The sequence below is a fragment of the Pseudopodoces humilis genome, chromosome 2 (assembly GCF_049639895.1).
Source record: "Pseudopodoces humilis isolate 2021_Gansu_Grassland_sample_001 chromosome 2, ASM4963989v1, whole genome shotgun sequence".
Lineage (NCBI taxonomy): Eukaryota > Metazoa > Chordata > Aves > Passeriformes > Paridae > Pseudopodoces > Pseudopodoces humilis.
Window position 1 is genome coordinate 59,214,304 of NC_142201.1, and position 24,926 is coordinate 59,239,229.

The 24,926-nt window shown below is 40.6% G+C and overlaps 1 protein-coding gene across 4 annotated transcripts in view; it reads left to right on the forward strand.

Annotated features, from left to right (window-relative positions):
* The first annotated feature begins 14,451 nt into the window (after positions 1-14,451).
* AKAP11 (A-kinase anchoring protein 11) overlaps positions 14,452-24,926 on the forward strand; it is a 43,549-nt gene continuing 33,074 nt past the window's right edge. For 3 of the 4 annotated variants that reach the window (XM_088051133.1, XM_088051135.1, XM_088051136.1), the window contains exons 1-2: positions 14,452-14,537; positions 22,430-22,537. In XM_088051133.1, coding sequence (XP_087907259.1) covers positions 22,478-22,537 — 60 coding nt within the window. In that variant the 5' untranslated portion in view covers positions 14,452-14,537; positions 22,430-22,477. Of the gene's footprint in view, positions 14,538-14,583; positions 14,818-22,429; positions 22,538-24,926 lie in introns of those variants that run through there. The other variant, XM_088051134.1, reaches the window with a different exon arrangement.

Below are 24,926 nucleotides of genomic sequence, written 5' to 3' on the forward strand. Positions count from 1 at the left end.
CGATGAAGTTGTCTTGTGGTTGGGATCCCATTGTCCTGAATGATCGTACATTGGAGAGGCAATTTTATGGATAACCCAGAAAGCTTAAAGGTCAGTGCTGAGGGGTTTAATGCACCATGAATTCCAGGTGCTTACAGTTCTCTAAGGATTGAAGCCTGTACTTTAATTTTAGGTATGTTTTGGGGGGGATTCAATTTCTTTAACCAAACTGAAATGATTGGTTTCAATAATCAAAGCTGTGGTATAAATGAGAGACTGTAGTAGGAGAAATAACTCAAGGGGTAAAGTAGGGGACACCACTAGGGATGGCACTCTGCAGTACATGAGGAGACTGGGTGTGATGGTGCTTGAACACCGGGAACTCTCCAGAATTTCTTATAGAAGTTAGACTGCACAGTAAGGTAGGCTTCCTACAGTTCATCTTGACCATAAATTAGTTTTCTGAGAATATGAATTCGGAGAATGTAAAAAAAGTAGTTGGATTGTAAGCCTTAACCTGGAAGATGCACTGAGGGAGGTTAAAAATTTTGAGAAAACTTTGGTAAATTAACTGTTCATACCACATATTAGTACTTGTGGCATATAATCGATCTGTTCATGTCAACGGCACCAAATAGCTGATATGAAGTCTGAAACTGTGCTAACTTTTAATTCCTATCACTAAATTAATGAAAATCTGAAAAAAAAAAAAAAAAGATTGTAGACAGGCAAACATTGAAATTGGAAATGCTGAAGCAAATTTAACAGAGTAATTGCCCAGAATTATTTTATCAAAAAAGGGTGGCATGGATGTCTTGTCTAAAACAACATCTAGTAGCAAATTATTTAAAGAGGTTTAGTGGGGATGGCATGATAAACTACAAGGGAAAAATGAAACTGGTTCAGTATTAACATTTCATATTAATATTAAAATATTGGAACAGTGAGCAAGGTAAAAAGTGAGAAACAAAAATTATTTTTAAATTATGCCATTCAGGCCACTAAAAGTTTGCATTTAGATTAAAATCTGCCCATTCTGGAGGCAGATATAGGAGTATGACATTAGTTTGAATTGGCCGTGTATTTAACTAGTTGTTTGCCCCATTTCCTTTGGAGTTATTGCAGACTGTTTCCTAATTACAGAAACGCAGTTCTGATCATACTTATACTTTTTCAAAATAAAATATGTCAGTGGAGCCACGGCCTTAATCATCCCCAGCCATCTAATGGTAAGAAGATGTCATGGATTGAATGTGTCTTGAAAGCATGACAAAACATGAGGCAGGTGCAGTAGCTTCTGTCCTGGCCAAATGCTCACAGAAGAGTGAAAGCAGCAGCTGGCCCATGCCCTCCTCATTCAGATGAGAACCGAGGGGATCTACACGGAAGTATATCTTTCTTTTTATAGAGAGACAGATGAGAGATGTCATGGTGATGAAATGGGACATCCTGGGATGTGGCAGATGCCTCACTGAGGCAGTGGGATTTTTTGCTCTAGCTTTAGTTTCCATTTCCTTTCCCTGACAGCAGTGCACAGCTGTGCCTGCACTTGCCCCTCTGAACTCATTCCTCCCCTCTGCCCTTTTGCTGCTATTTGCATTTCCCAAGCCTCAAAGGCTTCAGCCCGTCTCAGATACCTACTGTCACTTCCCAATTGCACTTTGCCAAGTTCAATTTCCTTTCTTCAATTTCAATAAAAAAAATAAAAATCAGAATCCATCTGCTACCTAGTGACATTAATTTAACAGCAGATATGTGCTCTCCTTGCAGTCAGGCTATCTTCTGAGTAGAGCAGTTCATTAATTAGAATCAAATATGTAATACCTCTGAATCCCTAAAGCATGGCCCTTATAATAATAATAATAATAATAATAATAATAATAATAATAATAATGATCTGCTAATGGTGTAATGATTCAACCTATGGTGTGTTTTCCCTCCCTCTGAGGGAGCACAACTTTGCTCAGGTTTCCTGGGCACACTGTTTCCAACCCGCTGTTGAAGCCATCACTACTCTGAAGGTCAAGTCACACAGGAACCTGCAAGTGGTGTAAGAGTATGTTCTTCTGATTTATGCCTGATGGCTTGTTTTCTAAATAACTTGCTTAAAAGCATTAATCCAGTCTATCAGAAATCTTAGGGGGCTATTTTCAGGTGAATAAAGAGGAAAAAATGTTCAAGACATTGAAGAGGCCATGGAGCTGTTCCCAAAACATGTTTTTTTTGGAGTGAAGGGAAGCTGCTTTTTTTAAGAATTGTAGGTTCAGAGGCCACTTCAGAGTACCTGCACTAAAAGCTTGGTAGTAAGGTTTTCATGCTGTTCTTCGTCCTTCACCAGCTTCTGTAAACTGTGGGAGAAGCAGGTGGGTTCTGGGGCCAGCTTCTCATCCAAGGAGGAGTGGGAGTTTAGAGGAGAGTGCCTTACCTGGAGTGTGTGGGAAACCCCTTCCTGAAATTAAAACCCATGCACTTGAATGAAACAGGAAATTGTAAAATGAGTTTCCTTTTTTGAGCACTGACTTTCTACAAAGATGAGCCTTAGATAATTCTGCTCTAGCATTCCATCTCTCACTTCCTCTCTTTTGGGCCTTCACCTTCCACACCACTGTGTTTTGGGCATCTTCTTTCAGGTGCTCCATAGAATGTAAACCCAAGGAAATGTAGGGACAGGAGCAACGTTCTGGATCAAGGAGAGAGAGCATCAAACAGCATTGACTGCCTTGTAAAATGTTTTCACATCTTTCATTTATTATCTTACTTCATCAAAAGAAAATAATTGAATGTGTTTATATATGAATAAAAATCAAATATGTTCCTTAGAGAATTTATAAAGGAATGAGGCAGCTACACAGGGAGAGATGGAGGAGACAATATCCGTGCCAGCTGTGCTCCACCAAAACATCAAGGAATGAACAGCATAAATTTTACAGTTGCAGTGTAAAACCTTCACAGAGTTGTCTTAGGAAGGTATATACTGCTTTACAAATCAAATGTTCTCAGAATTAAAATTTCAATATATTGCTCTGTGACCAGTTGGCCATGAAAATGACTACTCTGTAATTCCCAGAATCCTAAGCCTATTTAAATTATTGACAGGAGTATTAATTAAATCTTTCAAACATTGTGGAAAGAGTAGCCTGGGCAAAGGAACTTAAATTGTTGAAAACTACAATAACAATTAATTATGTCAGGCCAATCAATCACCATTTATTTCTCAGTCAATAAGAACCATTGTTAATGGCTGATTAAGCTCAATTAAGGTTTGATAGAAGTGCTAGTTTTTAAATAGAAGTTAAATTATTGTATCATTTACTACCAGGATCAAAAATACATCATGGCTTATTTTTTCAATAGAAATCCCCTCTCAAAACATATATATTTTGAAAACAAGATTCAATGTCCTCAGTTTTCTTAGCTGGCTCGGAAATCTGGGCTTTTATTATAGACTTCTTCCCTTGCTGGATTAAATGGAGAAAAACTTGAAACATAAACCCTTGTGGTTCTTTTACATCTGTTTAGCAAATACCCAGTTTAAATGCTTCTGATATCCAGACTAATCCCTGGGGGAGTGGAAAGAAATAATACTTTTTCTTAATTTAGAGAGGATTCCTATCCTCTGTAGACCTACTCGCTTTGTGATTTGTGGGAATCTGACCATGGTTGCCTTTGGGTTGGTAGAGGGGGGTTGCCTGGAGAAATCACAGTGCTGAAAAGATGTTACATGACATTTTACCCATCCATTATTGTTCGCATTCTATCTTCCAGGCTCACTTGTTGCTGCCATCAGTTTTCCTCCTCCCAAATTAAACAGAGAAAAATGAGACTTTTAGGGTGCATGCCATGTTAAAATTCTGATGCACCTTAGTTTTGGGCACTGAGTGACTCTAATGTTTAAGGTATCAGTAAGCATAAGATATGTGTAATGATGCTGTTGAAATTTGTTAAATCACTATTTCACCAAAGCTTTGTTTGCTTTCAATATTAATTGATCTTTTCTTTATTTAGTGGTTCAAGTCCTGTATAGTAAATCAAAGTTTTCCTTTTGCACTGACTCTTTTTACTGGCCCAGAATAGAAGTCATTCTTTGAGAGAGACAAATTACAACTGTTAGGAGGACTTTCCCAGAAGATATTAAATACTGCAGCTAAAATGCAGTTTCTGTGTCAGAATCTCACACTTTGCAGATCAGCTGCATCTCTTGCCTTCCATTCTCCTTTGGCCTCAGTGTCTTTGAGGGCAGCACTGATGGTGTCTCTTCCTTCTGACACAGGATTAGTGTGTTACAGAGGTGATGAAGTTTTAGCATGACTAGCATAATGTATAAAATAGATGCACAACTTGTGCAAATTGTACTTTTCATCTTCTCTTTCACACAGAAACAGATGGGATTGCCCATTTCCTTTAAAAGCAGGCCACCTAGTGCTCGCAGAGGTTCAGCACAGAGAGAAGCCCACTGCCAGAGCAGTGGTTTGCTCCCTCCCTCATTTCACTCCCTTCAAACCATGGAGCTGCTCACCTACTTTTCAAAACACACAGTGCCACAGTGCAACTTAATAGAACAGAAACTTTAGGTTGTTGACTTCACAGGCCTGTTTCCTGTCTGGCTCTCTGCTACTTGCTTTGCTTCAGCACTGGGTTTTGTCAGACCCCTCTGTCAACCAGCATTAGTGCCCTAATATGGCCAAGAAGCATCAAGGAACGTGACAGTGTGGTTGGGATTCGCTGGATTAATTAAATAAGCCAAGGGCAGAAGGATCTAGCACCAGGAGTGGCCCAGTGAGGAGGCAGTACTGAGAGAATAGAGGAAAGACAAAAGGGAAAGAGAGGACAATACTACCTTTTCACCACCAGCAGCAAGCTGGCAGAAACTGCATCCTCAGGTTCACCAGAGAAAAAGAGAATTAAAGTAGAAACACTGACAGCTTCTCATCTCCAGATTGACACAAGGCACTATAAGAGGAAAAAAAATATGCCTCAGTCCTTTATAGGGGCTATTAAAAAATGGTGAGCCAGTAGTATCCATACTGGAATGTGACATCTCCAAAGAAAGTGCAAAGGCACAGCCTGGAATGATGTTACTAATTCTGTAGCTGTATGGCCAGACATGTAACCAGTGTCCCAGGAAGATACTTTATCCCAGCATTTTGCTGGAGCTTCCTTTCCTCCTCCCACTGAGACAAGGAGGAGACCCAGACACCTGCTGCTCTTAATGGTCCTGTGGCACTTACAGAATGTCCAAATTCTGGTGAAGGTAAATCCTGTGTGAATTTTGTTTTGTATAAATTGGATAACTCTCTCTGTGACAGGTGAGTTTGGGGTGTTTTGTGCATGCGTAAGAAGTGTAAATACTGAGCTATGTAGCCCTGGATATTGTATAGCACAGCTAAATTCAGTCCTGCATGGCTGCCAATGTATTTGGCAATATTCTTCTTTTATTGTAGGGGCTTAGCCTCTTAGTTAAAATGAAAAATCAGTAACTTTTCATTCTAATCTGCTTATAAAGACTTATAGAGCTCTTATTTTTATTTTAAAAAGGGAAAAAAAAAGAAATTTAACACTAGCTAGAGAATCAATCTGTATCACAAACAAGAACATTTCTGGAAAAGCTATGTCTTAGACTAAGAGACTAAAACTAGAGAAAATTTTTAAATGACAGAAGTTACAAATGAATGTTTTCTATATTTGGTCTGCATTGGATAATGGGCACCTTCACATATCTTTTGTTTACTGTCAAGAATACAGGCTGGACTGTTGAATCTGGGGTGGAAATCCTCACATTTCAATAGTTGTAGGAAGTTTAACAGAAAAATAGTTCTAAACAAGCTTCTTTCAAAACAAAAAAGCTGCAGTCTTGCTCCTCAGTGTTTTTTCTTGTTGGCAGAACTTTCCTTTTGACATAGGATCACTTCATATAGGTTTGTATCATCCTGACAAGTTTTCTTCACCTGCAGTGTGCATTATTATCTTTCCTGAAAGAAAATGGAAAACACCCACACTAAAAAGCCTCAGCAGAACACTTTATTTTAATGAACATAATATATTTTCTCTAGCACAGTGTGTATTTTTCACTCACATACACATATACTACTCTCAAATATACCATATAGCTGTGCTGTTGCAATTTATTATTCATATTAGTTATAAATATTAATTTCAAGTTTTCAAGTATCTTAAAACTCATCACCTATAAAGCTGTAATCAAGTTTACTTGGAAATCCAGCCTTATAATCAATCATTAATATATATCAGGTTTCTGCAATCTCATAAAATGAATTTACATAGAAAAGTATCCTCCCCTGGCACACCTGAGACAGAAGGGGACCAAAATAACCAGCCTTGAATTAAAAACAAGCCAAAAGAGAAGAAGCTATAATTTGTACTCTGGATCCTGGCACATTTCTCATTTCACATACCAGCTATCAGGAGTGGCCTTGTGTGTTCTAAAAGTGTCCCTCATAAAAAAAAAAAACAACCCTAAACTTCTATTTTTGTGATAGGGAAAGATGAGCCCTAAAGCTACAAAGCTACAAAAGGCTCCTCCTCCCTGGATAATGAAAGAGACAGGAGGAGAAAGGGTGCCTTTGAGCAAACCTGTCTTGCCAGAGCCTGAGGGAACCAAGATGGGGAAACAAAACATTGGATTGCTTCCTAACAGGAACCTCATGTGAAGTCCTCTGTGATTCTTCTGAAACCCTGGAGTTCTTCCCCACACAAATAATTCATATCCATCAGGTCTCAACCACAAAAAAACCTTTCGATGGCCTGAAAAATGAACACATTTTGCCAATGAATGAGCTAAATCAGATCAATATAACTTTGTTTTCTGGTACAAAAATAGTAAATCTGAGCTTGTAGGGGAAATCCATTCCATTTTTCTCCTTTGGTATAATGTGTTTTAAAGGGTATATTACTAAAGAATCCATCATCAATATGTTATTGTAACTTACCCTTCAGTGGCTTTATCATACTCATATGATAAGTTCAACACTTTTGACTATCATGGACCTTTTAGCATAAGGTAAAGAGATATAAATATTATCAATGCTTCAGCCACTAATTTCTTTCCTGTATCCCATCTTCATTGCCTCCAGGGAACAGAAAATCATAGTTGGTCAATCCTTACATAACTTTTAGTAGCAGGAAAATTGTCAATAAACCTTCTGACTGCAATCTCTCAAGATAACCAACTTGCAGGGACAAGCCTCAACATTTCCATGTATTCAAAGTGATGAAATTTAAAGTTGCTGGTAATTCTGGAAACTTTTTGGCAGACAAGGAAAAAAAATAAATTAATACTTTTACAACTCAGCTTTCAGGATCAAATTCTGGTTTATCTATAGCACATCTATTACATTATGTAATGTATGACCCAGGCAGTTATCTGAAAGCAAATATTAATTCTCATTTTCCATTCATTTATAGGCAGAACAATGTCTTATCAGTTGTAAATGATGACACATTGCTGAAGTTCAAACAATTTGATTTTAAAACACTTTTATTATGTTTTCAAATATTCCTAATGCAGTTTCTTGCAACTGAGCAAAAAGGCAATGGATGAATCCCCTTTTGACTGATGAAAAAAATTTTGACTTCATATACTAAAATATATATTTACATTATATTTATATCTCCACAGCTTTAAAGCATAAGTGACCACAAAGAAGATACTTTCCTTTCAACAAAGTTAAAAGTTAACTTCTATAATTACAATAGTAACTAATACTTCAATGGTACATGAGCTGAAATACCTAGTAAAATACCAAATGTTACCAGAATGTATAATTTTTAGCTACATTTTGACACTTGAAAAACTCAATTTACTGTCACAATCAAGCGAGTTTCAATTTCAAAACAGTTTAAAAATGAAATTTATTTGGTTCTCAGTAGACCGTGTAAATGTAACATTTCTGTGCTGAGAAACATACCTAGAAAAATTTCATTGGGAAAATGAAATTGCCTTCAGTGAAGGTAGCTCAGAAACAGCTACTCAGCAATCTTACAGTGGTAGGGAGGAACTCATACAATTTCTTTCAGGTATTTCTGTTCTGTGTTCCATTTTGGCCAAACCTTTTTTTTGCTTTCAAACAATAAGTTACAAAGAAGCCCTTGGAATGGAGTGTACAGTGACTTTTTCACAATGACTACCCCACATGATAAAAATCCCCTCTCTCTGACGTGAGGTATTCAAGATCCTTTGTATTACAGCCCATGTGGATGGAGGGATGAGGCATTTCCAGTTTGTCTTAGGTGATGGTTTCCTTGTCACTCCTGTTTTTTCTTAGTTTTTGGGAAAAGCTATCAATATTTCTATCTTGCTGAAAAGGTATCACCAAGACATGTAAGGACTTGGTAGTTTCCAGCCAATATTTTATTGGAAAAAGACAGAAACACTATAATTAAGGCGTGCTCATGTTTAAAGAGCATTTCTATTATAGATGGGATCAGAGGGGAAATTAAATCATCTCTAAGTATGCAGCAACACTGAGGAAATCGAGAATCAGAAGGACTCGAATGACACACAGCAACAGTTACTCATGTGTGGAATATAAACAAGACAAGCCAAATGGTCGTATTGAGACTGACTTAAACCTTAAACATATGCTGGAGTAATTTCATCTGAGATGAAGAGCACATTTCAGGATATGTTGCAGCAGCACACAATACACTGTGCAACAACTCCAGGAGAAATGAAGGAGAAAATGCATCATGAACATTACACTGAACTATTTTCATTGTGAGAAAATACTCACTATGAAAATGATTTCCTGTTCAAGAATAAACACTGTTAAACCAGCAGTAAACTAGACTATGCTTAGAAAATTGAAAGGTCACTGAATTAATTTGGAAGCCAGATACTGTAGCATCTCCACAGCAGTTGAATTCAAGAGAGACAGTAAGTCAAATTTGTTTACATGTGGAACTCACAAGATTTGAAATGTGTCTCAGTATAGCATCTGGTTTTCCTCTAATTTCACAGCAGGAATATTAGAGACTATTTAAAGAGATGAAGTTGCAGAAAATTTAATTACCAGTGAACATTTACAAGGAAATTCATTGTTCCCTGGAGTTACCACAGTTGTGGTAAGGATGGTATATGACATCTCTGGGCTTTAAAGAAGAAGTACAGACAGTAACTGGTTGCAAACAAACAAGAGATGTGTACAGTGTGCATAATGTCTGCAGATTTAAGGAATTATAAGATTTTTCCTATAATAGAAATTATTTAAACATTAAAAAGCAGCAGATATCTTTTATGATGATGCCATAACTGTGAACAGCAAGAGGGCAAAGATATAATTTTTTTTTTTTTTTACAAACTGGTCTGATACCTTTCCAGAAATACAACAAAAGGGAAAAACAACTGCAGCATTACAAGAATCCTGAAATAAAGTTTAGGTTAAGGGTTACACTGAGCAAACAGTTTCAGGACTTGAGCACAGATAGTGCTGACAGAGGAGGGTGCCCTCCATATCAGTGTTGACATCCACATCACCAACTTCCCAAGATCAGTATCACTTCCATAGTTCAGAAGGTGTTTTTGCCTCCTTATTGCATTTTGGCAAGTTTATCTTAAATTCATCTGCAAATATGGGCTGAAGACAAGGAGACAGTGTGTTATCTGATAGCAGACAAGTGTTTACTCCAATCTCACACGATACTGCTTGCAATAACTGTGTAACTCTCATTAGCAGGGCATACACAGGCAGATACCATGAGCTATTGCTGACACACAAGGTTATTTGAAGGACAATCACAAAACTAGCAATGAGGGACACTCTGAAAACTCCCTCACGGGTTTGGGTATCATCATTAATCCTTAAGGAAAGTTCTTGGATTTAATCTTCTCATACAAGCAATAGGTATGTGCCTAAGTCACAAGGCAAAAGCTGAAGAAGAAACACATAAGGAACAGACAGTGCAGTAGAGTTACATCCTCTCCTGACAGAAGTCAATTATTGAGAGGGTGCTTGGCCATCTTCTAATTGAACAGATTAGCACTGGAAATTCTGCATTGCCCTGGTTCCATCCAAACTTTCTACAGAAGCTCTAGCCATGATCTGGCTGTGGCTGCTGACCAGCATGGCTTCTTACTGTAGCTCAGCTGACTGGCTATACAGCTCCCTGGCATCAGGCCGACTGCTCAGTTGGTTTCTTGGCTTCCCAGGCTTGTTAGCTGGCAAAGAAATAGATAGTTCCATTTTTGCCAGAAAGGCTGCAGAGCCAACATGTTTTGTTCCAGCACTTGATGAAACAAAATATTGACAAGCTGAAATTTCCTGCAGAATAAAAATTTAACTTCCCAGCCAGCTCCAATTATTATTGTATGGTCTTGTGTAACACAGTGACGGCATTTATCGCATCCTCTAATAAACACAATGCACAGAAGGGATGTGAATCCAGGGAGCTTTCCAAGGCTTTGGATAATAATCTCATAGCATCTGCAACCATCTCTATGGAGTACAATGCATCCTTTGATAAGGTTAGCAGGGGATGCTTTCCATTCTGCATTAAAAGGCCTCCTAGCCTGGCTCTGAGAACTCGTCTGTCAGCAAGACATGACTGGCCCACTCAGTACAGAATCTGTGGATGACATCCTCTATGCATATTGTTTTGGAAACTTAAAGAGGTTACAGATCAAACTCCAAGGAAAGAGGAACCAGCAATAACTGCAACATAGTTACATATATGAAGATTATTTGGTTTTCACTATTGAAAAAAGGAGTTAAAATACCCATAAACATGCAAATAAAAGTGACTCCTCAATCGTGTCACTAGAAACAATGGATTTGTGAAGGATTTGGTGAAGAGAGACCAAAAATTGCCATCACATTATACCATAATGCCATAAGCCCAACCCTTGCTGGAGACAAACACCATGGTCCAGCCCAAGTTTATGACAAGATGACTCACAGAATTACCCGCTGAGACACAGAGTTCCAGTGTTGGAGGTGTCAGGGGTGTTGGGAGTGTTTTCAAGGAGACACTGAACTGGCACTAAACAACAAAGCAAGTCAGCGCCTGGGTGTGCACTTGCAGCAGAACAAGACCTTCTAAGCTGTGTCTGTTCTCAGCTGTGCCTGTGCTGTCCTCAGTGCCACGCTGACACATTTATTATGTTGGCGAACTGGATCAGCAAAACGGAAGGAAAGCAGGTTGTTCTCTGGTCCTCTCAGTTCAATCTCATTTATTGCTTGATTTCACAAATGTTCACGCTGGCACAGGCCAGAAACAGTGCAGATACAGGGCAGGGAGCTGGGCTGGAGAGCTGAAGGGTATGTTACAAACAGATAAGCCACTAGAAGTCATACATGAAATTATAACATTGTGAGCTATGAGCTTTAGATTTTTATTTTGGGGGGTTGGGGAGGGAAGAAGGAGGGTGGAATATTTTCAAGTATGGCAGATCTTCCCCAGCTTGCTGCAAGGGGATCAGTGGAAAAGGCTTACACAGATTTTAACACCAAAAGAATATGCTCCTCCCTTTAAAGGTAGGAATAATACTATAAATTACTCATCTGCCCTTGAAAAGGCAATCCTTATTATTATAAGTGCAGCTTATAGGATATAATTTTAGGTCTGTCCTGAACTTAATAAAGCTTTAGTTATAGAGGGACATCTTCCAGAGGTAGTACCATCAAAAAAAAAAACCCAACAAGAGAACACTGACACAATCATGCAAATGCATAGTTTTCATGTACTGAAGGGAAAAAATATAAGTAAGTGACTTGTAAAAAAATAGACAAAATAAAACTCACATAAAAACCACAGACGATTTCTTCAACACCTTTCATAGATCTTCAACACCTTTTATAAAACTGGCATTCAATACCTAAGAGAAATTATATATAACTCACTCTGAGATAGTCTTTGAACAAGTTGTTCCAAGCCAGTGATCCTGAAATATCAAGCTTAATAGACAGGTGCAGCCAGTGAGTCAGGATAGTACCAGGGACATGATAGTAGTTTTGACAAAAAGGTTCTAAAGATGCCTGTTTCTCATACCAAATGAGCAGGCAGAAAACATTAGAGGTGCATGGTCAGCTCTGCCTGATGCTGACTCCCTTCATGGGGCCTGATCCTGACCACCACACGTGGACTGGTGTTCCAGCCTGGCCTAGACCCATCCCGGTCCCCACAGGTGCCTGATGCCCCAAGGCTGGGGCTGCGCTGAGCTCGCCCTCCTCCCTGGCTGGGCTCAGTGGGATGGGCTCTGACAGGCCAGACTGTGCCCTCAAAAACAGAAAATGAACAGGACAGAAAATACCAGAGCCCAGAAACCAACACTGTATTTCTTCATAATTAATATAAATTTTAAGCTGACCCGACAAGTTTCCTGTGCTTTACCATTGGCAGTATTTAAATCAATTGTAAAAAAAAAATATTTAAAAAATCATTATTTCAAAGCTATCCCCATTTTTATTACTGCAAAGAAAATAACTTTTTTTTTTTTTTTTTTTTTGTGACAAACAATGGCATGCCATTGGTTATGTTTCATAGTTTCCTGATGAGAGTAAACCTTGATTTTTTTTCAAGGTTTTGGCAGGGAGCCATAGGAACTTATTATTCTGAATAGTCTAAGTCTAAGGGGAATTCTAAAACAAAGGGAATAAAAGGCTTGAATTTATTTTTAAAGCATGCTTTTTCATGCTTTTACATTGCTTCCACAGATATTTTGTTTTGGAAATTTTTTACTTACTGTTGATACATAAAAAACAATGATATATTAAAAACAACAAAACCCTCTTACAGAATTTTTATCTTTCGTGGAAACTAAGAAGTGCATTTAATGATGGAGTTGGTCAAAAGGAGATATTTTGTTGTTAAGCTGAAGATGAGCAAACTGTTAAAATGCCTTTATTCAAAAGACAGTGTATTTCCAAATCAGGCTGGTTTCAACGGGCACTGAAATGACGACTACCTTGAGTAAATTTGAGGCTATTATCCATTTACTTTTTCTTCTTCCCATAGGGACCTGCAGGCCCCAGGAATATTTTATTCATTCCACTTATGGCATACAGTATGACAGTTTAGAACCAATCTTTTATTTCTTTTATCTGTGTAGTCTTTGCATGGCTTTCTGCACAGCTTAGTAGTTTTTAGGGTAAATGTAGTTCACCTACCAGCTGGCAAAAAGGAATATGCACCCCCTGACTTCTGAAGTGTCTAAAATTATTGTAGAACTGAGAAACAGCCCTTCGTGAAAAGCCAAATAGAAATAAAAGCTACAGCTTAAGTAAAAACAGAAGGTAGGCAGAAGCAGGAATTATCTAAAGAGAGATCCACAAGCAAAAATATTCGCATATCCTTTTTATAGGTCTTAGGCCGTATCCAGAAGAAAAGTGCAATTTATGAGGGGGTTAGGGTAGCTTCTCTCTGTTTGTCTTTGTAAAACGGGGTAGGTTAGTTTGAAACCACCCAGTGCTGAAAAAGCTGTAAGAGTAACAGAGTAACATTTTTTTAATGATTTTTTTTTTTCGATTTTTTTTTTTTTTTTTTGGCTGCATGTAGCTTTGGGGCTCGCTCTTTTGTGTGCTGCAGAAGCTGCTGCAGGCACACACTCTGCCCGGTCTGACCCTGCGGAACTCCGGCTCTGTCGTTCCTCCCCGAGCTTCATCCTCACATGCCGGGTGTCAGGAAGGCCTGTCCCGATTCCCGGAGCCTCTCCTTTGTGGGGGGCAGAGTTGTGAGCCCACACTGCTCAGACGATCCATTGTGCATTGCTCAACACCTCCTAGCTGTGTCCCTGCTGCCAGGTTAGCGCCTGGAGGAGCTGCTGCTGGAACGGAGTCGTGTGCTGGGCAGCGATACGAGATTACCGCCTCCATCCAAACGAAAAGAAATCCCAGGCCCCAACAGCACCTACACTTACACACAGACACCAGAACAACTCGTGAGGAGGTGAAAATCAGTCGCGTAGCTGCTGGCTAAAAGCACACCCGATGCCCTGAGGAATCCGGCAGCACTGAATTTAAGGAGTCAGTGTGAAGGGAAGGGGGGGGCACGGGATTTTCAGACAGGGTCTCAAAGCCTCGTCTGCGCCTCGCCTGACTAAAACCGGGCTGCAGCCTACAACCCACACTGAAGCGGCCGGCCGGCTACGAGAGCCGACCCTGAGCAAGCGGGCTACAGCCCCCAAGCCCTACGGAGCAGGCAGGAACAGTCCGGCCCCCTGGCAGGCAGACGGCTCCCGGGGCTTTGCAGGGCCGCGCCCGGGCACTCCCCGCTGAAGGGCTGGGACAGGGAACACAAGGCTCCCCCCCGGGGCGTGACCGGCACGGGCCCTGCGCGCGCTCCGCCGCCGCGGCTGCTTCCGGGGCGGGCGCTGTTTTCCCGCCAATGGGAGCGCGCGGCGGCGGCGGCGGCGGGGGCGGAGCGGGGCGGGAAGCGTCGCGAGAGCGGGGGCGGGGTGGGGCGGGGCGGGGCCGGGCCGGAGGGGGCGGGGCCCGTGGCGGCCGGGCCGGGGCGGGGGCGGTGGGTCTGGCCGGGCGCTGCGGGGCCATGGCCGAGGGCGGCGGGCGCTGAGGGGGCGGTGGCGGTCGTCGTGGCCACAGCCACAGGTACAGAGCGCCCGCTCTTTATCCTACCCCCTCCGGCCGCTCCCCCACGGGCCGCCCTGCTGGGGAGCTGAGGCGCAGGGCGGGGCGCCGCCGCCGGCCTGTCAGCTGGGGCTCGCTGCCACAGGTGGCCCGGGGGCTCCCGGGGAGGCGCATCCTCCGCCGCCCTTCCCAGATAAGGTTCCTCTGGGGCAGCGCAGCTCCCGCGGGCCCCACCGGTAACCTGGAGGGGGCCGGGGACGAGGCCGGGGCCCCCTGGACCGCAGCGCGGGGGTGACCCGAGGTGAGAGGGGGTAACGCGGCGCTTCGGCTCCGGGACCGAGCGTGCGGGGTTCGCGGTCGCGGGTGCCCGCGGTGCCCCCGTGGGGCAGGTCTGTCCGTCCGCAGTCTCGGCTGGGGACTGACTGACTCGTGCTGGTGCAGTCGTGGTCGGTGCACGGGGCTTCGTGAGTTTACGTTCCCTCCTGCGTTGTTTGGGTTGTGGTCGGTGCGCATGGGTTAAGTAAGTTCAGCCTGTTCTCAGCATTTCGCTGTGAAAGTGTTTCCTCGCCCTCTCTCCCTCCCGCCGCATGTCCTCCTCCCAGTTCCTCTTCTCCCTCAAGGGACGACGAACAAGGGGGGTTCCTCCTTTGCTTTCTCGGCTCTTTTGAGGGACTTTCTTTTCTTTATTACAACCAAAGTGCTTTTCTCTGGTTTTCAAAAAAAAAAATCCAATATGCAAAAGGGAAAGAAAATGGTTGATCCGAACTGTATTTGAAGATAAAGCCTTCTCATCTCTGATGTATTGCCAGAGTGAGATAGGGAGGAAAAAAATCCTGCTTACATTGTATCTGGAATGATCAGTGATACTGAAATAAATGGTAACAATACTGAAAATTTATCCAGTTTACATTTGGGAAGAGTCTTACATGGCTTCATGTTTGTAAGATTATTTCAGAATTGTACAGTTAGACTTTATCGACAGATACCACCTATATTTAATTAATCCTGAGAACTAAACAAGGTAGTCTGGTGAAATTTTCCCTAGGTAGGAATAAGTTTTCTTGAGAAGATGCTGCACCTTAGAAAATAATAGCCCCATCTTACTTGGTATGGTTCTGTTATGTACAAAATATACAACAGACTGAAGTACAGAAATTTGCAGTTAATTGCATAAGCCACAAAATCCAGACCAATGGATATCCCCAGTGGATACATCAAGTAACATTTTTTCCCCAGGAAGTGTTTGAGAATTGAGACCCAGGACTGGGCGGGGGAAGCTGTGGATGATAACTTGCTAGTGATGATCTAAGAAAAGAAAATGATTGATTCTTTTGCAATTGATGCTTCCATGTGACAGAAATACAATAGAAGAGAATTAAAACCAAGTAAGAAAAAGAGGACCCAGCCTGTCATTAATGCTCATTTGCTCCTGTGGGTCTGGCTGTGGTTAAGACAACTTGTTTATCATACCTGGACTTTTTCAAGACTGCTGACCTGATCAGTAAACTGATAAATCATTAGAAATGAGAAATGGAGAAGGATCCATTAGACTGTTCTGTCTGCTTGTCAGTGTAGACTTGCTTAATTTGGTTTTCACTAGCAATTGTTTGGTCAGGTTATAAATACACATGAAGGACAACCAGAGAATCAGGTCTAATCAATATGGATTTACAAAAGGAAGGTTCTGCTTGACCAATCTGTTTTCCTATGACAAAGTGACCGACTTAGATGAGGGAAAGGTGGCTGTGGATGGTGGCTATCTTACCTTCAGTAAAGTGTTTGACACCATCTCTCACAGCATCCTCCTAGAAAACCTGGCTGCTCATGGCTTGGATGGGAGTACTCTTCAGTGCATAAAAAACTGGCTGTATGTCTGGGCCCAGAGAGTGGTGGTGAATGGAGCTAAACCCTGCTGGAAACCCATCACTTGTGGTGTCCCCAGGGGTCAGTTCTGGGGCAAGTCCTGTTTAACATCTTTATTGATAATCTGGACATGGAGATTGCGTGCACCCTCAGCACATTTGTTGACAGCACCAAGTTGGATGGGAGTCTTGATCTGATTGAGAGTAGGAGGGCTCTACATGGAGACCTGGACAGGCTGGATCAATGGGCTGAGGCCAGTGGTATGAGGTTCAGCAAGGCCAAGTGCTGGGTTTTGCACTTGGGTCACAACAACCCCACTCCGTGCTGCAGGCTGGGGGAAGAGTGGCTGTAAAGCTGTAGAAAGGGACTTGAGGTTTCTGGTTGACAGTGGCTGAACATGAGCCAGCTGTGCCCAGGTGGCCAAGAAGGCCGATGGTATCCTGGCCAGTATCAGCAATACTGGTACCAGTGTGGCCAGCAGGAGCAGGGCAGGGATTGTCCGCCTATAATTGGCACTGATAAGGCCACACCTCAAATCCTGTGTTCAGTTTTGGGCCCCTCACTTTGAAAAGGTCACTGAGACACTGGACGGCATCTAGAGAAGGGCAACAAGTCTCATGAAATGTGTAGAACACATCTTATGGGGAGTGGCTGAGGCTGCTTAGCCTGGAGTAGAGGAGCCTTTGGGGAGACCTCATTACTTTCCATAACCACCTGAAACAAGGGTGTAGTGAGGTGGGGGACAGTCTCTTCTGCCATGCTTGCAGTGGGAGGACCAGAGGAGGTGGATGGTTGGACTACATAATCTTCTAGGCCTCTTCCAACCTTGATGGTTTTATGATTCTAGGGTATTTTTAATGATTCTTAAGGTATTTTTAAATTTCATATTTGGAATGAATAATTCAAAACTCAGTGTTTCATTAAGCCTGGCTTTTGCAAATCGTCATCAGAGTTCTCTAGGCTGATTCAGGTCTGTGCACTGAAGACAAAAAAAAAGAACTTTTTCTTTAAAAGAAAGATGTCTCTTTTTGCTCTAGTACTACTAAAAATACCTTTTAAAAACATAATATAGATATATTATTTTCATTGCCTAGAATCTCTTATTTGAAATTTAATTTTAATAAGGTTGTATTACATATATTTTAAATTTATTGTTCAAATTTGTCATAACATGTGTGTGTTTAACATAGATGTGCACATGTCCACATATGCCCCTATAGCAATTGAAGAGATTTACTCAGCAAATTTACAGAAAAAAAAATAAAGTTTCTTTTTTTCTACCAGCTAAGGTTTTTCAATACATACTGACTTAAAGTAAATTTAAACATGGGATAGACTTACAGAAAGAGATTAAATCCATGGCAAATTTCCTGTTGGATTCCCTTAAGCTGATTATTTAATTTTGCTCCTTACATTTATTCAAACAAGGATACATGTGTATGGAAAAGTGAGCTAAATGCTTATTACATGCTCTGATGAGAAGAGTGTTCTTCAGCAAATCATTGGAAAAAATGGGTTTATAAATTCATAGAATTCTTTGGGCTAGAAGGGACCTTTAAAGGCCATCTAGTCCAATTACCCTACAGAGATCAGGTTGCTCAGAGCTCTGTCCAGCCTAACCTTGAATGTTTCTAGGGATGGGGCACCTACAACCTCCAGACAGCCTGCGTCAATGCCTCACCACCCTCATTGTAGAAGATTTTTTTGTACCTAATCTAAACCTACCCTCTTCTAGTTTAAAGCCATTCCTCCTTGTTCTATTATGACAGGTGCTGCTAAAAAGTTTGTCCCTGTCATTCTTATAAGCTTCATTTAAATATTGAATGGCTTCTGTAAGGTCTTCCCAGAGCCTTCTCTGGGCTGAGCAACTCCCACTCTTCCATTCTGTCTTCATTGCAGAGGTGCTCCATCCCTCTCATCGTTTTTGTGACCCTGCTTTGGACCTGCTCCAGCAGATCCATGTGTTTCCTGTGCTGAGGACCCCAGAGCTGGAAGCAGGTGGGGTTTCACCAGAGCAGAGAATTACCCTGCTGGCTTTCTCCTGCAACCCAGGATGTGGTTGGCTTTTTGGGTTGTACTCGCACATTACTGGATCATGTCCACCTTCTTGTCCACCACCACCCCCCAAGTCATTCTTCTCAGGGCTGCTCTTAATCAGTTCATTCTACAGCTTGTATTGACACTGGAAATTTTCCCAATTCAGGTGCAGAACCTTGAGTGTGGTCTTGTTGAACCTGATGACCTTCACGTGGACCCACTGCTTGAGCTTCTCCAGGTCCTTCTGGATAGTATCCCATCCCTCACGCATGTCAACCGCACCACTCAGCTTGGTGTTTTCTGCAAGTTTCCTGAGGGTGCACTTGATTCACATGGTCCATGTCATTAATGAATATACTAAATAACACTGGTCCTGCTGCAAACTGCTAAGGGACACCACCTGTCACCAGTGTCCATCTGGACATTGAGTTGTTGTCTGCTGTCTTCTGGATGGGTTCATCCAACTAATTTCTTACCCAATGAACATTCCACCCATCAAATCCATATCTCTCCAATTTGGAAAGAAGGATGTTTTGGGAGATTGTGTCAAAAGCCTTATGGATGTCTAGATAGAGGACATCTGTAGCTCTTTCCTTGTCCATTGATGCAATCACCCCATCACAAAAGGCCACTGAGCTGGTCAGGCAGGACTTGTCCTTGGTGACACTGTGCTGGCTGTCCTTAGTCACCTCCCTGTCTCCATGTGTGGAGAAGCACAGCTTCTAGGGGCATCTGTTCCATGATCTTCTCAGGCACAGAGGTGAGACTGACAGGTCAGTAGTTCCCAGGATCTGCCTTTCTACCCTTTATTAAGATGGGTACAATGTTTCTCATTTTCCAGTCACCTGAAGGCCATGACTTTTCAGATATGATGGAGCGACTTGATAACTACATCAGCTAATTCTCTCAGAACTCTGGGACGTGTCTTGACAGGTCATATAGACTTACATACATTCAGGTTCCTCAGTTCCACAAACCTGATCTTCTCTTTGCTCTCCCAATCTGTTCTCTGGAGAGGTGTGGGAAGAGGGATTGCCAGTGAAGACTGAGGCAAAGAAGTTGAGTGCCTTAGCCATCTCTTCTGTTATTACCAGTTTGCTAGTTGTGTTCATTGGTGGGAATGCATTTTCTTTGAATTTCTCTCTGACATACCTGTACAAGCCCTTCTTATTCTTTGATGCCTTGCCAAGTTCAGCTTCAGCTTCACCTTGGTCTTCTGTCCTCATCCCAGCAAAACTGGGCAGTGTCCTTGTACGCTTCCCAGAATACCTGTCCCTGCTTCCACTGCCTGTTCATCTACTTGCCCTGTAGTTTGAGCTCAGCTGCTCTTAGTTTGGTCTCAACTCAACAATTTTAGTCTCATGCCTTCCTTTTCTGATTTCTTACACCCAAGGATTGGTAGCTCTTTGGCCTTATGGAAAGTATCCTTAAAGATCTGCCAGGTCTATCCTGCTCCCATATCTCTGAGGACAGTTTCCCAGGGGGTCCTATGGATTTAGCTGCTTTAACAGCCATAAACGTGCTATTCCAAAACTTAGGATCCTAAATGTACTCTTTGCCTATTCCATGTCCCTCAGGGCTGCAAACACCACCAGTGTGTGACTCCTATGGCCCAGGCTTTCACCAATCTTGTCGTCACTGACTAGCTCACCTAGGTTGGTGGCTAACAGGTCCAGTGTTGCATCCCCTCTGATCAGGATTGTCTATTATGTGTCTTAGGAAGCTATCCTCCGTGCATTCCAGGAGTCCCCTCCTGAAATAGCTTGCTGTGGTACTTTTTCAGTAGATATTGGGGTGATTGAAAGCTTCCAGCAGGATAAGAGCTTGTGAGTGAGATGCCTCCCATATTTGGAGCAAGAAGGCTTCCTCAGTAGGCTTCCCTGGATCAACCACAAGGTTCTCTCAATACCTTGTTTTGTTTCTTTTGTCAGTGTGCTTTCAGTCTGCTCATGGCTGTTGTTCAGAGACAGCTCTTCACACTCTATCAATTTCTTGTTGTAGAGGACAACATTCAGCCACTCCTTCCTAGCCTGTCCCTTCTTAAGCCTGTACCCATCCACAGCCACACTCCAGCTGTGGGATTTTTCCCTCCAAGTTCCAGTAATGGCAACTAAGTTGTAGCTTCCTAGCAGCACAGAGACTTCCAACTCCTCTTGCCTATGGTGTGGCATTTAAGGTGATCCAATTTGCTAAAAGGTAAGGATGGGGTGGGTGTTCCTAAATTAGTTGTGTGATTGATTTTTCCCCTTTTTTTGTTTGTCTGATGATACTTAGTAGCAGGAAAGTCCTGTTCCTCTTATATGTGATGTTTCTGCCATTTATTCCCTTTTTTGAGTTAACAATAGGAGGAAATTAAATTTAACAGTCAAATTCAATATCCAGAAGTAAAAGCAATTTTAAACGGTAGGTTTAATTTATACAAATGATCTTTTTCCAGGCTGTTTTTGTTGTCAGTGCTTTCACTTCCTTTTCAGTTAGTGTTAATGTCTGTGTACTTCTCACATGACTGGACCATTGTTGTATTGAAAATGGATAATAATTTCACATCCAAAAATGTAGAGCTGATGTACCTGTGTGAAAACCCAACTTTTTGTATAGATTGCTTTTCTTATGACAAGGAGTGTCTTAAGAGTATTTCCCCAATATGGTTTGGATTTTTATTGAATTAGCCATTTAAGATAGAGCAGTAGGGACAGGTGAAACAAATTTCTTTTTATTGACAGATAATATTTTGTGAATTTTCTTTTAAACACGCGAGTTTTAGCAGAAGCATTGTTGTGTTTAGTCTTCTAGCCATAGCTTACTGTGTAATTAATTTGTTTGTTTGTATATATTATATACATAGTCTGTGGCCATGTACCTCTCTACTTCATGTAATTGTTTTAATTTTCCAAACTTGAGATAAGCTGTGGTCTAGAATTGAAAATATTGTAGTTTATTTGCCTAAGTGTAACTTATTTTCTAAGATTCTAGCTATTTCATCTTTGTGAAGGAAAGCAGAAATCAAAGTGAAATACAAATAGATATACCTAGTAATAACCTCTTGCTATTATATTCTTGAAGAAGTTTTACTTTTAGAGGTGCTGAGGTAGAGAAAGATGAAGAATAGTTGATGACACTGCTGATCTTATTTAAATGACTTCTACTCAAGACCAAACCCATATAAAATTTTATTTCCCATGTAAAGGTTAAATATGTGCTTGAGATGTGATCAACAATACAAGTCTGGTCAGTTGTGTGAAGACCCATTCTCTGATGTCGTGGTGTTTATTTTCTTTATCTTTGCAATCATTTTTACATATACTTGCTTCTTGCCTGGTTTATTTTATATAGTCTAGAAGTTCTTTTTCCTGATTAAATTGTGTGACCATGGGAAAACAGGAAGTATTAAAACTTCCATAGAACTTAAAAGCTCACCACATGCTTTCTGTCTTTATTAAAACTCTGTTGCCTATTTTGTTGGATGCAAAGATGAATGAAACAAACTGGATCCATTGCTGCTGGTTAAAGAGGGAAACTTGAAGAAAATACCTTCTGTTTTTTTATCTTCTTGTTGTTAGAATTAGGATAAATAAGGGCAGCTGACTTGAGCAGAAACTCTTGTGACCTACTCAGTTGAGGGTGCTGGTAAAAGCATGTGGTCTGCTGTGTTTTGCCAGCAGAGACTGGGCTACCCAGAGGGGAATCAGGGAGCAAGAGTGATGATATGAGTGACAGTGAAACAATAGTTAATGTAATGTTCCTCCCCACCCCCAATGCAGCCTTGAAATTCTAGTTAAATGATACCGCTAAGTGTCTGTGTTCTGCATTTCATGCCTGGTTTTGAAGGTCATTAAGGCAGTACTTTTTTAAAGGCAGCTGTCAGTATGGATGGTGTGCTGTTTAATCTTTCCCAGTTTAAAAATGCTTTTTAATTATTTTTATTGGTTCTTGTTTTGTCTACTTGCATTTTTAGAGTGGATGTGAACTAAATGGATAAACATAAAATAATCAAATATAAATGTTTTTTGTAGGCATTTTTGAGCTGACATCTTTCATCAAATACCAAAATTGATAAGATCATGGACATGTATGCCAGGGCTCAGGGCAATCGCATGAAATCAAGAATATCTGTTGAAAAGGTAATTATCTGCATTTAAATAAAAGAAGTATTTTAGAGCTTTTCAATCTAATAATGAAGCAAATTAATTGATTTATTTGGGGTTTTTGTGTGGTTTTTTTTTACTATGTTTTAATTTTGGTTGTTTGACATTTCAAGGAGGCAAAGAAATCGCTTTTGCTTTGCATTTAGGTATATTTAGTGTAATTGAACTGTGAGACAGCATAATTTAAGGAAAGGGTGCTTTTGTCTTTCAAGATGATCTGATAAAATTGTGATGTATTAATTTCCTAGAATTCACCTTGTTTATTAAAATATAGCTTTTATTTTAGAGCAGATTTTTTGAGTTTATATGTGATAAATTAAAATATGACTATATAGTCTTACTGAAATCTGCAAAGCCTGTGTTAGTGCTTGTAGTATCTTCATCTTTAGATCTTGGTGCCTGGTCTGGTTTATCCTTGTGTTTGCATGAACATTTAGGAAGTGCCTTGGTGAAAAACAAAATATGTTAACACTTACAAAGGATATTAGTAGGGATTTCTAATATTAAATTAAGTTTATTTATTTTTTTTAAATGTTGTCACTTGAATTTGGAGAATATAAATACTGTTCCTAAAATTTTCTTGCAACTTCTATAGGCGCGAAATGAAATGAAATGAAAGTTGCAGTTTATCCTGAAGGATAAACTTAGATTTATTTATCTAATCGTATTTCTCTAGGTAGTTGAACACAGATGAGTAATTTTCTATGTCTTTTTTGGTTATTAATAACTTTCTTATTTGCAAGTTGCTGCAACAGTAAGAGGAGAAACTGAGCAAGAAAGCATCCTGTCAAGTAAAAATTGTATTATTGTATTTCAAGAGCAGAATTTTTTGTTTTAAAGAAACAGTGTCTGTAGTGTATGTCCTGTTCGAAGGCAAAGGAAAATGTTAGGAGACAGACAGGCAGGTAACCAGTTGTTCCAGGTCCTGACACAGAATGTTCACTGCCATATATTAAGCAATTTGTAATAATCTTTCACTTTAAGACACATGGTATAAAACTTGCATTTTATTGGTTTATGAGAACTCTTCAGCTCAAATAGAGATCTTCACTACAGTCAAGTAATTTTGCATCCTTAAACTGAATGTAAACTTACTTTTAAAGAACTTGAAAATCTGTCCTTTATTTCTTTTCCTGTTTCAGTTTACTAAACAAAACAAATACCACCCTCTCTGCCCAGGTTATGGGTTACAGAAGCATCTTTCTAATAATGACAGTGACCAGTGATTCCTCACTGATTGTAACAGTTGCTTAAAATACTACCTCTGTGAACTGCTTCATTAATTGCTATTAAACATTCTGGACTGTGTGGTTCTAGAAAAAATAATTCAACTCTTCTTGCAGAATTCTGCATTTTCCTGCAGCCAGACTCCATTGTTTTGATCTGTGGCTGCCTCCTCTTGATGTTTACCTGTGAGATGTCTGTTTAGGTTATGGTGTGGAACTTTCATTCTCATAGAGCCAGGCAGTAGGGTGGTCAGAACTACACTGTGTTTCACCTTCTGTTGATTTACAGAAGATTGCAGTCTGATTCCTGTGCTCTTTGTAATACTTTGTTGCAGCTAACAGGAATTGTTGCAGTAGTAGCTCTTAAAAAGTCAGTGCACAGCTTTGATATGCATATTTAAAGCTTTAGTTTCTATTTTTACAAAATTACCTCAGAATATTCAGTGCCTTTAAATCTTACAGCAGATGAAATCAGGAAGAGCTGCTTTGTTACTCAGGAGCAGAGGAAGTGTCTGTCCAGCACTGCTCTTCATTTCTCTAGAGATTGTGGCATCTTATAGGTTGTTGGAAGTATTAGAAAACAGTTGGTTTTCAAAACATTTCATGAGATCAAATATCTACTCCAATGTACTGTGATGGTTGATAATTCTTCTTGACTTGCTGGAACACTGCAAATCTTTGAATTGCTCAGTTGAGCTAGAGGTGTGACAAGGATTTCCACTGTTCATGTCTGAGCACCTTGACAATATTTTTGGTTTTCTCCTGGCACATCTTAGTAAATTTGAAATCTGCTTGTGAATGAAATAGGATTTCTTGCAAGAATTTATGTGAGGAAAGAATACCAAGTCCTAGAGGCCTAGCAAGTAGAGCTTTATAGATTGCTTTGGTGTTTTTTGCCCATATGTTGATGTACGTTGAAAATGTACTAGTTTTGAAAAAAAATTACATTCTTTCATTGAAGATGACTTCTTGTCCTTACCTAAACTGAGGTGATAGTCTTGGGAACTTGCTAGTTTTCAGCTTTTAATGTAGTTGCATCTCCTAGTTCAGGATTGTGAGAGAACTTGTGTCATTGTCTGTTGCATAGGAAGATTTCTCTGAAATTGGGTCTAGTCCTCTGCTGTCACAAGCACAATTTT